We start from the raw sequence: 13,742 nt of genomic DNA, 5'->3' as shown, positions 1-13,742 counted from the left end.
GAAAATGCTCCTAGTTTGACTGAACTTTGATCTGAGATATTATTGTCACGTACTGAGATATAGTGAAAAGTGTTGTTTTGCGTGCTAACCAGATAAACCATACCTTACATAAGTATATCAGGGTAAAAGAATATAATGCAAAATATAGTGTTACAGCTACCGAGAAGGTCCAGAGAAAGATCAACTCTGACATGAGACGTGCATTCATTAGTTTAATAATAGCAGGCAAGAAGCTGTTCTTGAATCTGTTGGTACATGTTTCCAAACTTCTGTATCTTCTGCCTGATGGGAGATGTTGAAAAGAGTATAACTGAGTGGGAGGAGTCTTTGATGATGTTGGCTGCTTCACTGAAGTAGCGGGAAATATAGATGGAGTCAATGGAAGGAAGGCTGGTCTGTGTGATGGACTGAACTGCGTTCACATCTCTCTGTAACTTCTTGGTTTTGGCCTGAACACTGGTCAGTGGCTGGTCTCACAGACTAGGGCAGTGTCTCCCCGTCCTGACCATTCTCTGGGTGACAACGTGCAACAGGTCAGGGGATGAGACTTGTCTGTGAAGGCCCCACGGATGACCAGCCAGCTGATGCTTACTGCATGTGGCAACGTTGGATGAGGAGAGCAAGACTGGGCATTACTCAGGGAACCCTTGCCCCAGCACGCCAGAAAAGAACTCTCAGGTTGAAAACTTCCCAATGTGGTTAACACCATTAATCAGAGACACCTACCACTCCTGGAACTTTCTACTGCACTTGACATTAACCCGTGGGGCACCGCCATCTAGATTCAGAGACCCCCATTTCAAACAGGAGCTGGGATCGTTCCCTCCAGTTGACACTTATCCCTCAACCAACCAACGCCCCTGCCACAAGCCCCTGATGCAGTCACTTCGCCTCGACGTGCTTGTGGGATCTTGCTGTGCCTAACTGGCTGCAGCGGACCCTACTTTCGAACAGTGTGCACATTTACCGCCGTGGCCATCACAGGGTGGGCGCTGTCCAAAAGCTGACCTTTATCGCAAAGCTGTAGCAGTTGGTGGCGGCCTGCAGGTGCTCCTCGAAACCTGGGCACTGGAGTCTCTGAGTCTCTTTCTCGGCCTGCAGGAAGAGCCTGGCAGCGTCAGTCAGAGCGAGGGCCTCCCCAGCAGCATTGAACAGTGTCTGCTCACACCTAAGGACACGGGACAGAGACACAGAAACAGTCAGCACACCCCCAATTCCAACTTCACGTCCCTAGGGCAGGGACATTACAGAGCCCGGCGCTGATCAGAGGAACATCTATTACATGGACACAACCCCCTCAGTGATTACTCGGAGCTCTGCCTCTCTCAACAGGAAAAAAGGGGGTGAAATCCCTTCTGTGAAGAACTGTCCATCCTGCCCCTGTGGGCCAGGGTGGAGTGGGGGGGGAGTGTGGAGAAGAGTTGATGTCCCGTGAGACACAAGAACCCCCTCAGCTGGAGGGAGAGGTCACTCACCGGCAGCTTGGACCGTGAACAGAGACCCACTGGGCCCTTCTCACGGCTAAATCCCAATCCTGAGAAACACCCACAATGCCCCAGCTCCAGAATGCCAAATGTACCCACACTGTATCTCGCCCCACCCCGTGCCCACGCAGCCGCTCTCCCCGTGTACCCACACTGTCTCTCTCCCCCTGTACCCACACTGCCACTCTCCCCACCACAGACCCACACTGTCTCCATCACCCTCACCCCCCTGCCCCCGGACCCACACTGTCTCTCCAACTTCCTCCCCAGACACACACTGTCTCACACCCCCGCGGTGCCAACACTGTGTCGCCCCATTCCCGGGCCCACACTGTCTCTCCCCCATCCATATCTGCACTGTCTCTCTCCCCTCCTGTACCCACACTGTCTCTCCCCTCTGCTGTGCTCACAAGGTCCTCTTCCCTGCTGCCCCTGGCTCCGAAAGCCTTCTCTGCTACAGGGTGTGCTGCCCAGATATCCCACCAGCTGATGCCACCCGAGTGTTGAGGGTGGGCAGCTCTTTTCAAAGTGAACCAACCTCTTACCGTGCGACAGCCAGGTTACAGAAGCCAGCGTACTGCAGGCACTCCTCCTGTTTCAGCTCCTTGGCCAACAGCCCTGCAACACAACAGAGTCAATAAAACTTACACAGAGAGCTCAGCCACCAGTTCCACCCACATCACTTAATTTTCTTTCATGGGCTCTGCGTGTCACGTTCCAGGCCAACATTTGTTGCCCCTGTCCCTAACGGCCCTGGAACTGAGCGGCTTATAGAGTCATACAGCACAGAAACAGACCCTTTGGTCCAACTCATCCATGCCGACCAGATATCCTAAATTAATCTAGTCCCATATGCCAGCATTTGCCCCATATCCCTCTAAATCCTTCCTATTCATATTCCCACCCAGATGCCTCTTAAATGTTGTAATTGTAAGATCCTCCACCACTTCCTCTGGAAGCTCATTCTATACACGCACCACCCTCTGCGTGAAAAAGTTGCCCTTTAGGTCTAATTTAAATCTTTACCCTTTCTCACCTTAAACCTAAAACTTCTCATTTTGGACTCACCTATCCTGGGGAAAGACATTGGCTATTAACACTATCCATATCCCTCATGATTTTGTAAATGTCTATAAGGTCACCCCTCAGCCTCCGATGCTCCAGGGAAAATAGCCCCAGCCTATTCACCCTCTCCCTGTAGCACAAATTCTCCAATCCTGGCAACATCCTTGTAGATCTTTTCTGAACCCTTTCAAGTTTCACAACATCTGTCCTGTAGCAGGGAGACTGTCCTGTCCATGCAGTGGAGGCCAGGGCTAGATGGAGAGAATTAATATCCTGTGAGACACGAAAACCCCCTCAGCTGGAGTATTCCAGAAGTGGCCAAACCGATGTAACTAGTGGAGTGCCACCAGGATCAATCCTAGGACCTCAATTATTTACTCTTTCCAATAAAGAACTGGAGGAGGTGGCAGAATGTAATGTGCAATGTTTTTAGAAATCCAGGTCAGTCTCTGGAATAGCCAGAAATGAAGGGCAGTGAACAGGGAGCAGTGGAAGCATCACAGACGCATACAGCATGGAAACAGACCCTTTGGTCCAACAGGTCCATACCGACCATAATCCCAAACTAAACTAGTCCCACCTGCCTGTGCTTGGCCCACGTCCTTCCAATTCTTCCTTATTCATGTACTTACCCAAATGTCTTTTAAACTTTCTAACTGTCCCTCAACAACTCTCTGTGTAAGAAAGTTTCCCCTCATGTCCTTTGTTAATCTTTCTCCTCCCACCTCAAAGATATACCCCCCACCTTGAAAACCCTCACCCTAGGGAAAAGACACTTGCCATTCGCCTTATCTATGCCCATCATGATTTTATAAACTTCTATAAGGTTGCCCCTCAAGCTCCCACACTCCAGTCAAAGAAGTCCCAGTTGATCCAGCTTTTCCTCACAAATCAAAGCCTCCGTTCCTGGCAATATCCTGGTAAATCTTTTTTGAACCCTCTCCGGGTTAATACTATCTTTCCCGTAACTGAGCAACCAGAACTGGGTACAGTATTCCAGAAGGGGCCTCATCAATACCCAGTACCAACATCAACATGATTTGCCAACACCTACACACAAAGCTCTGAGCAATGAAGGCAAGCGTGCTAAACACCTTCTTAACCATCCTGTTTTCATGCAACACAAATTTTAAAGAATTATGAACCTGATTTTCTAGGTCCCTCTGTTCTACAACAACACTGAAGGCTTACCATTATAAGTCCTGCCCTTGTTCATTTTACCAAAACGCAATACCTCACATTTATCCAAACTACACTCCATCTGCCACTCTTCAACCCATTGAGAGGGGAGAGCTACAAGATCTCCAAACAGAAGCCTCCCTGTGCTGGTACTGGATAATCACTGAACCATGTTCATCCAGTGATTAGTGCCGACTGGCTGAAGATCATGAGGGTTTCAGCAGCAGGAATAAAGAGAAATAAGGAAATAATTTTCAAAAAAAAGGAACCAGATTAATAGCTGAGGGGTAAGAATTTGTCCAGGAGATATCCACTGGCCACTGTGGCACTGTTGGCTCTTGGAATGAGCTCTGTAACTTGCTCAAAGACTTTGATGGGCTGAATACCAGCCTTCTCTGTTCCCACCCTTGTCTGCTTTCCGGAGAGACTACTTTCTCTGTGACTCCAGTGTCCACTCCACACTCCGCTCCAGCCCCACCACACCCGGCACTTTTCCCTGCAACTGAAGCAAGTGCTACACCTGTCCCTATACCTTCCCCCCTCACCTGCATCCCAGGCCCCAAGAAGGCTTTCCACATCAAGCAGGTGTTCACCTGCACATCTGCTCATGTGGTATACTGTATCCACTGTACCCGTTGTGGCCTCCTTTACATCGGGGAAACCAAACAGAGGCTTGGGGACCACTTTGCAGAACACCTCCGCTCGGTTCGCAATAAACAACTGCACCTCCCAGTCGCGAACTATTTTAACTCCCCCTCCCATTCCTCAGACGACATGTCCATCATGGGCCTCCTACAGTGCCACAATTATGCCACCCGAAGGTTGCAGGAACAGCAGCTCATATTCCGTTTGGGAACCCTGCAGCCCAATGGTATCAATGTGGACTTCACCAGCTTCAAAATCTCCCCTTCCCCCACTGCATCCCAAAACCAGCCCAGCTCGTCCCCGCTTCCCTAAGCTGTTCTTCCTCTCACCTATTCGCTCCTCCCACCTCAAGCTGCACCCTACCTACAAACCTCATCCTATTTCCTACCTACAAACCTCATCCTGCCCCCTTGACCTGTCCGTGCTTTCTGGGCTGACCTATCCCCTCCCAACGTCCTCACCTACACTCACCTTTATTGGCTTCATCCCCGCCTCTTTGACCTGTCCGTCTCCTCTCCACCTACCTTCTCCTCTTCGATCCACCTCCCCCTCTCTCCCTATTTATTTCAGAACCCTTTTCCCCTCCCCCATTTCTGATGAAGGGTCTCGGCCCAAAACGTCAGCTTTCCTGCTCGGCCCGCTGTGTTCATCCAGCTCCACACTTCGTTTTCTCTGTTCTGAGCGGCTTTCATCTTCCTCACAGCAAATCTGTAATACCAGCAGCAACCAACAGATGGAAGGGTCAGACAAGGGCTGGAAGTTTAATTCAGGGTATCCAGAGCTTGATCTCCCAAAAGCAAAATGGTCAGACTCGGGCTAGAGGTTGCCCAGTTCAGACAGAGATGGAGAGAAAAGTTTTGCTCTCAGAAGGAAGTGAATCTGTGGACTTCTTTAACACAGAGGGCTGGCAAGACTGGGTCATTACGTATTTTCAAGGCAGAGAATGACAGATTTTTAATCAGTAAGGGAATCAAGGGTCATGGGGAAAAGGCAGGAAAGTGGATTTGAGGATTATCAGATCAGCCATGATCCTAAGTGGTAGTGTAGACTGGTTGGGCCAAATGGCCTGTTTCTGTTCGTATGTCTGATGGCCGACAGTGAACAGCAAGACAGAATCAAACTAAGAGTCCTACTAACACGAAACCATTCTAAAATGAAGCTGTTCCCAGAGTCGTATAAAGCCAGGAAAATGTAAATGGATGTTAGATTGCTTGTCCTCGATGTGCAAATGTTATCAACATTTGTGCACAAAGTCCTGCATGTTAAAGGATTTAATTGCTGAAAATTAAAATGGAGTTCTTTAGTCACAGAAACTGACCCTTTGGTCCAACCAGATATCCTAATCTAGTCCCATTTGCCAGCATTTGGCCTGTATCTCTCTAAAGCCTTCCTATTCATATACCCATCCAGATGACTTTTAAAAGTCATTATTGTACCAGCTTTCACTACTTCCTCTGGCAGCTTATTTCATTAACATGCCACTCAAGTTCTTTTAAATCTTTCTCCTCTTACAATAAGCCCTTGCCTTTTAGTTTTAAACTCCCTTTCCCTGGGAAACAGACCTTGCCTATTCACCCTATCCATGCCCCTCATGATTTTATAAATCTTTATAAGGTCATCCCTCAGCTTCTGATGCTCCAGGGAAAATAGCTCCAGCCTATTCACCCTCTCCCTGTAGCTCAAACCCTTCAAACCCCAGCAACATCCTCGTAAATTTTTTCTGAACCCTCTTCAAGTTTAACAATATCTTTCCTGTAGCAGGGAGACCAGGACTGAACACAGTATACCAAAAGTGGCCTAACCAGTGTTCTGTACAGCTGCAACATGACATCCCAACTCCTATACTCGATGCACTGGCCAATTAAGGCAAGTGTACCAAACACCTTCTTTACCGCCCTGTCGACCTGCAACTCCATTTCCAAGGAACTATGAATCTGCACCCTTTGGTCTTTTTGTTTGGCAACACACCCAGGATCCACTGTTAAGTGCACAAGTCCTGCCCTGACTTGTCTTTCTGAAATACAATACCACATATTTATCTGAATTAAACTCCACCTGCCACTCCTCAGCCCATCAGCCCATTTGATCAAGATCCCACTGTACTCTGAAGTAACTACACTTCCAATTTTAGAGTCATCTGAAAACTTATTAACCATACCCGCTATGTTCACATCCAAATTGTTTATATAAATGACCAAAAGCAGTGGACCCAGCACCAATCCTTCCAGCACACTGCCGGTCACAGACCTCCAGTCTGAAAAGCAACCCTCCAACACCCTTTTGCCTCCTAACTCCAAGCCACCCACACATAGGAGTTTTGTACATAAAGCACTTGAATAAAAGTTTGCCCCAAAAGTTTACACTTTTAACTGTTGGTGATTATTCAAAGTAATTCACTATCCTCTCTCAATATCTCACACTCCCAGAGTGAGCCCCAACTGCTGCCAGCTATTCCACAAGGGAAGCATCTCTTAGGATTTCACTCATTCCTGGGGTTGGGCTGCAGTTTCCAAGCAGAGCAGGCTTGCAGCAATCCCACAGCAGGAAAATATTGCGACTCGAATGCTGCCACTTACCAAACTGCTCGCTTGCTTCTGCCACATTTGGTTTTCGGAGAAACCGCCTGCAACACAAAACCAAAGAGTCAGGGAAGAACTCCGCCACAGCAAGTACCTAAAGTAACAAATGAATCATTAACGGCCAGCCTGCAGGCCCAGCATGTGACTGGGAAAGCAGATGGGATGTTCTACTGCAGCTGTACAGAGTCTTGGTGAGACTACATTCTATGACACAGTACACAGTTCATTGTCCTTAATTGAGAAAGCACACTGTTCAGAGAAGGTTCACTCAATCCATTTTTGGGATGAGGGTGTCACACCATTGAGTGGCATAGTGGCTCAGTGGTTAGCACAGCTGCCTCACATTCTACCTCAGGTGACTGCTTGCATGCGCGTTCTCCCCGCGTCAGTGTGAGTTTCCTCCAGGTGCTCCGGTTTCCTCCAACAATCCAAAGATGTACCATTTAGCTGGACTGGCCATTCTAAATTGCCCGTAGTGTTCAGGGATGTGCAGCCTAGATGGATTTGCCATGAGAGGTGCACTGAAAGGGTGGCTCTGGGTGGGATACTCCTCAGAGGGTTGGTGTGGAATCAATGGGCTGAATGGCCTGCTTCCACACTGTAGGGATTCTATAATCCTACAAAGGAAAATTGAACAGGTTGGTTCTTTACCTTTTGGAATCGAAACGGATAGGTGATTTCATTGGAACGTATAAGATTCTGAGACGACCTGACAAGGTGGATGCTGGGAGAAATTCAAGCTAAGGAACAAAGTTCATGAATAATACTTGAGATGGAGATGAGGACAATATCTTTCTGTTTACTCTGTGATCTTCTCTTCCCCAGAGAGCAGTGGAGGCTGAGTCACTGAATTTATTCTAGGATGAGTTTGATAGGTTTTTGAAAGACAAAAGAATCAAGGGTTATGTTTGGGCAGGAAAGTGCAGGTGAGATCACAATCAGATCAGCCACAATCGAGCTGATTGACAGAATGGGCTTAAAGGACAGAATGGTCCATTCCTGCTGCCAAGTCCTAGATTCCTCTTCATGAGCCTACCTCTTTCGAGTGAGCTTTGGGTCAAGTGTCATTTTTCGTTTAAAAGCAATTGCTGTTATAGAAAACACGACAAATAAAAGTTCCACCAGCAAGCTCCTATGGTAAGAATGGCCAGTGATGCTGGTTCAGCTTTGCATATTAACCAGAATAATTCTTCATTCTGCATGGAATAATGTCATAGGATCTCATTACTAACATCTGAGGGGACAGACCAAATCAGTCCAATGTCTTTTTCCCAGCGATAGGACAGTCCAAAACTACAGGGCTTAGTTTTAAGGAGAGAGCGGGAAGATTTCAAAGGGACCTGAGGGGCAACTATTTCATGCAGAGGGTGGTGTCTACGTGGACCAAGCTGCCACAGGAAGTGGTGAAAGTCAGCACAGTTACACAATTTAAAAAGCACCTGTACGGGTACATGACTAGGAAGGGCTTAGAGGGATATAGGCCAGTTGCTGGGAAATGGGACTAGATCAGCATGGACGAGTTGGACCAAGAGGTCTATTTCTGTGCTGTATGACTCTACGATCCTATACCAGTGTACATGAAGGTCAGCACTTTTGACAGTGTGGCACTCCCTCAAGGTGTGTCCAAATGGATGCTGTAGATGGTCTTAAACACAATCCTGACTCCCCAATTATCAAATGTATTTTCTGTGGCAAAAAATTTCAATTATTCAATCATTTGTGGTGAAGAACAGAATCCTAACTAGAGGGAGGGGATTGATAGGGCCCAGCTGTGAAGGCACCAAGGTTGAATTTCCTGCTTCTGCTCACAGAGGTTCAAAGAATCGAGATCTTTCAACCCAATGACTTTGAAGGAAACTGCATCCACACACACGGATATGTAATTGCCAAAAAAATCAGAAACATTTGCACACACCACCCCACTAAACCCCATCCTCCTGCCTGAACCTCCTCCTCCAAGCTCAACTCAAACCAAATCTGAAGACTAATCCTTCATCTCTCTTCCACCCACACCCTCCACGGCTCCCAAACTGCTCCGTCCTCTTTTCCCCACAAGACATCCTCCCTCCTCCCTCTCTGAACATTGACTCCCTCTCGCTTCGTCTACCTTAAAAAAACTCTCCTCCCCCAGAGCCCTTGCTCACCTCCATCATACCTCTACCCTCCCATCACACCCCTCCCCCGTCACATCCCTCCCCCCCAACAACCCTCCCCCATCACACCTCTCCTCATCACATCCCTCCCCCCCCATCAACCCTCCCCCAAAACATACCTCCCCCATCACACCTCTTCCCATCACATCCCTCACCCCCCCACACATCCCTCACCCCCCCCATCACATCCCTCACCCCCCCCATCACATCCCTCACCCCCCCCAACACATCCCTCACCCCCCCCCAACACATCCCTCACCCCCCCCCAACACATCCCTCACCCCCCCCCAACACATCCCTCACCCCCCCCCAACACATCCCTCACCCCCCCCAACACATCCCTCACCCCCCCCCAACACATCCCTCACCCCCCCCCCCAACACATCCCTCACCCCCCCCCAACACATCCCTCACCCCCCCCCCAACACATCCCTCACCCCCCCCCAACACATCCCTCACCCCCCCCCCCAACACATCCCTCACCCCCCCCCCCAACACATCCCTCACCCCCCCCAACACATCCCTCACCCCCCCCCCAACACATCCCTCACCCCCCCCCCCAACACATCCCTCACCCCCCCCCCCCAACACATCCCTCACCCCCCCAATCACATCCCTCACCCGCCCCCCCCCATCACATCCCTTCCCTCCCCATCACAACCCCCTCAGCCCCTAGCCCTCCCCACTGAACAACACCCACCTTTTCCCCCTCCATCCCCGCTCTCTCCCGCCACCTTCACCTTTTCAGTTTGTTAGATACCGCTCGGTATCGAAGCAGGAAATCCCCCTCGGCCGCCATCTTACTGCGGGGCACCAGGTCCGGCCGTAAAAACCGCGCGGAGAGAAACATCCGTTGGGCGAACGCGTTCCCGGACACAAGGTTCCGGGACATTTCTGCCCAAACCCACCTTCAGGCTGTCTTTCTGAAAGGCTGCATTTTTCATAATTTCCAGAAAAAAATAGATCAGTCATATAATAATATTGTGTTACGTGTGAACTCACAGAAATGTAGGTAGAAATGAACAGGAGCACTGAAAAGACTAAGAAAAGCAATGCAGTAGCGGTTTAGTGGGTGAAGGACACAAGAAATATCAGCAGGTTTCAAGCCCATTTTAATAAACATCAAACTCTTTCAACATCCTGGGGTTATCGTTGACTAGAAACTCAACTGGACTCACCACATAAATACAGTGGCTACAACAGCAGGAGAGACACTAGGGATACTGCAGTGAGTAACTCACCTCCTGACTCCTCACAGCCTGGCCACCATCTATAAGGCACAAATCAGGAGTGTGATGGAATACTCTCCATTTGCCTGGATGCGTGGAGCACCAACAACACTCAAGGAGTTTGAGACCGTCCAGGACAAAGCAGCCGCTTGATTGAACCACGTCCACAAACATCCACTCCCTCCACAACCAACACTCAGTAGCAGTGATGTGTACAAGATGCTCTGCAGAAACTCACCAAAGATTTTTAGACAGCACCTTCCAGAACCACAAGCGCTATCATCTAGAAGGATAAGGGCAGCACCACCAACCTGGAAATTCCCCTCCAAGCCTCTCACCATCCTGACTACATCAAATCCCTATAGTGCAGGAAGGGACCATTCAGACCATCAAGTCTGCACCTATCAGGTTGCCAATGCTCCTGGAATGTCCTGGATTTGAACCAGGAATTGAAGATTGATAGCCAAGGCATTCCGTGTGCAGGAGAAAATTCACCAGATCAGTGTGAAGATAGTGTCTTTATTTCATTTTCTTTATTCATTTCTGTTCACCTGATATAAGAATATTGAAATTGGGAGAAAATAACTGATTGACTGTTAGCAACTAATGATGGAGCAAGAGGGACAAATCATGTGAACAAACTGTGTCTCAAACTGTTACAGAATAAGGGACACGCACTTACAACTGAGACACAAAGGAAATTTCTTCAATGTCTGGAATTCTCTACCATAGAAAGTAGTGGAAGCTAGATCACTGAAAGTATTTAGAGGGGCGACAGATACATTTTTGAAATGTCAGGGAGTTCAGGGATATGAGGAACGGGCACAAAAGAGGGTTTGAAGCTTGGGGAAATCGAGCTATGATCTTGCTGAAGGTTAGGTTTGAGGGGCCAAATGGCCTACTCCTGCTCCTATTTCTCATATTCGAACCTTCAGGAATACCCTTAATCACAGTTGGTGCCTCTTCCAGTGATGCACATGTAAGTAAAGAGCTGAATAGATTCAGAAGAATGGGGAGAAGACTTACACCCACAATGGTCATTCAATGACAGACAGTTCCATTTAATCAGAGATTATGAAAATTAGGAAAAAAGTTAAAGGCAAGGAGGGCACAAGAGCTGTCAGTAACAGAGGTAATAGGACCCAAAAAGAAGGTGCATAAACTGGCATAAGGGCACTTTATCTGAATGCTCACAGCATTCGAAACAAGGTGGATGAGTTGATGGCGCAATTCATGGCAAATGGGTACGATTTAGTGGCCATTACCTAGACATGGTTACAGGGTGGTCATGACTGGGAGTTAAATATCCAGGGGTACCAAACTGTTCAGACGGACAGACAGGAAGGTAAGGGAGGTGGTGATGCTCTGATTTTTAAGGATGATATCAGGGCGATAGTTAGAGATGATATAGTTCCTACTGAACAAAACGTTGAATCCATTTGGGTGGAAATTAGGAACAGCAGGGAAGAGATGTCACTGTTAGGTATGGTCTGTAGGCCACTAAATAATGACATTGTGGTGGAGTGGGCAATGAACACAGAAATAGCGAATGCATGTAAAAATGGTACAGAAACTATCATGTGGGATTTTAATCCACATATCGATTGGTCAAACCAGGTCAGTCATGGCAGCGTTGAGGAGGGGTTCATAGGATGCACCTGCGATAATTTCCTTGAGCAATATGTAATGGAACCTACAAGGGAGCAAGCTATTCTAGATCCAGTCCTGTGTAATGAGACAGGAATAATTAATGATCTCACAGTTAGGGATCCTCTCGGAAGGAGCAATCACAGTTTGGTCGTATTTAAAATACAGATGGAGTGTGAGAAGGTTAACTCTAGTACCAATGTCCTGTGCTTAAACAAAGGAGACTATGAAGGAATGAGGAAGGAGTTTGCTAAGGTAGAATGGGAGCAAAAACTTTATGGTGGGTCATTTGAGGAACAGTGGAGGACGTTCAAAGAGATTTTTCACAGTGCTCAGCAGAAGTGCATTCCAGTGATAAGGAAGAACTGTAGGAAAAGAGAGAACCAGCCATGGATGTCTAAGGAAATAAAGGAAAGTATCAGATTAAAAAAAACATACAAAAAAGCAAAGAGTAGTGGGAAACTAGTAGACTGGGAAATCTTTAAAGGCCAACAGAAAGCCATAAAACAAGTTATAAAGAAAAGTAAGATAGATTATGAGAGTAAACTAGCTCAGAATGTAAAAAACAGGCAGCAAAAATTTCTATAAATATGTAAATCGTAAGAGTGGCGAAGGTAAACACTGGTCCATCAGAGAATGAGAAGGCCAATTTAATAACTGGGAATGAGGAAATAGCCGAGACATTAAACAGTTATTTCATGTCGGTCTTCACAGTGGAAGACACAAATAACATGCCGAAAACTAATGGCAAGAAGGTTATAGCAGCTGAGGACCTAGAAACTATCATGATCACTAGGGAGGCAGTGCTGGGCAAGCTAACGGGGCTAAAGGTCGACAAGTCTCCTGGCCCTGATGAAATGCATCCCAAGGTACTAAAAGAGGTGATGGGGAAATAGCAAATGCACTAATAATTATTTACCAAAATTCACTGGGTTTTGGGGTGGTTCCTGCAGATTGGAAAACAGCCAATGTGACACCATTGTGACACGACTGTTTAAAAAAGGAAGTAGACAAAATGCAGGTAACTATAGGCCTGTTAGCTTAACTTCGGCAGTGGGGAAAATGCTTGAATCTATCATGAAGGAAGAAATAGCAAGTCATCTTGATATAAGTTGTCCCATTGAGAACACCCAGCATGGGTTCATGAAGAGTAGGTCATGTTTAACTAATTTGGTGGATATCTTTGAGGACATTACTTGCATTGTGGACAATGGGGAACCTATGGATGTAGTGTATCTGGATTTCCAGAAGGTATTTGACAAGGTGCCACACCAAAGGCTGCTACATAAGATGAAGTTTCACGGTATTACAGGTAATGTATTGGCGTGGATAGAGGATTGGTTGACCAGTAGAAAGCAAAGAGTAGGGGTAAATGGGTGTTTTTCTGGTTGGCGGTCAGTGGCTAGTGGTGTGCCTCAGGGATCAGTGTCAGGACTGCAATTGTTTACAATTTACGTAGATGATTTGGAGTTGGGGACTAAGTGTGATGTGTCAAAATTTGCAGGTGACACTAAGGTGAGTGATAGAACAAAGTGTGCAGAAGACATTGAAAGTCTGCAGAGGGATACAGATTGTCTGAGTGAGTGAGCAAAGGTCTGGCAGATGGAGTACAATGTCTAATAGTGTGAGGTCATCCATTTTGGTAGGAATAACAGGAAACTGGACTATGTTTTAAATGGAAAAAAATTGCAGCACGCTGCTGTGCAGAGGGACTTGGGTGTCCTTGTTCATCAGTCGCTAAAAGTAGGATTGCAGGTGCAG

The 13,742-nt window shown here is 47.4% G+C and overlaps 1 protein-coding gene across 1 annotated transcript; it reads right to left on the bottom strand.

Annotated features, from left to right (window-relative positions):
- Positions 1-963: 963 nt before the first annotated feature.
- Positions 964-10,012, bottom strand: f8a (coagulation factor VIII associated). Its single transcript, XM_059640556.1, has 4 exons — positions 9,846-10,012; positions 6,950-6,996; positions 2,030-2,102; positions 964-1,168 (listed from the first exon to the last, which is right to left on the bottom strand). The coding sequence occupies exons 1-4, from the start codon at positions 9,995-9,997 to the stop codon at positions 979-981; spliced, it is 462 nt and encodes a 153-aa protein (XP_059496539.1). The 5' UTR covers positions 9,998-10,012; the 3' UTR covers positions 964-978.
- Between the last annotated feature and the right edge of the window lie 3,730 nt (positions 10,013-13,742).

Source organism: Stegostoma tigrinum, chromosome 38 (genome assembly GCF_030684315.1).
Source record: "Stegostoma tigrinum isolate sSteTig4 chromosome 38, sSteTig4.hap1, whole genome shotgun sequence".
Taxonomy (NCBI): Eukaryota; Metazoa; Chordata; class Chondrichthyes; order Orectolobiformes; family Stegostomatidae; genus Stegostoma; species Stegostoma tigrinum.
Note: the sequence above shows the minus strand (reverse complement) of the source record. Positions and strands in the feature narration are given on the sequence as shown.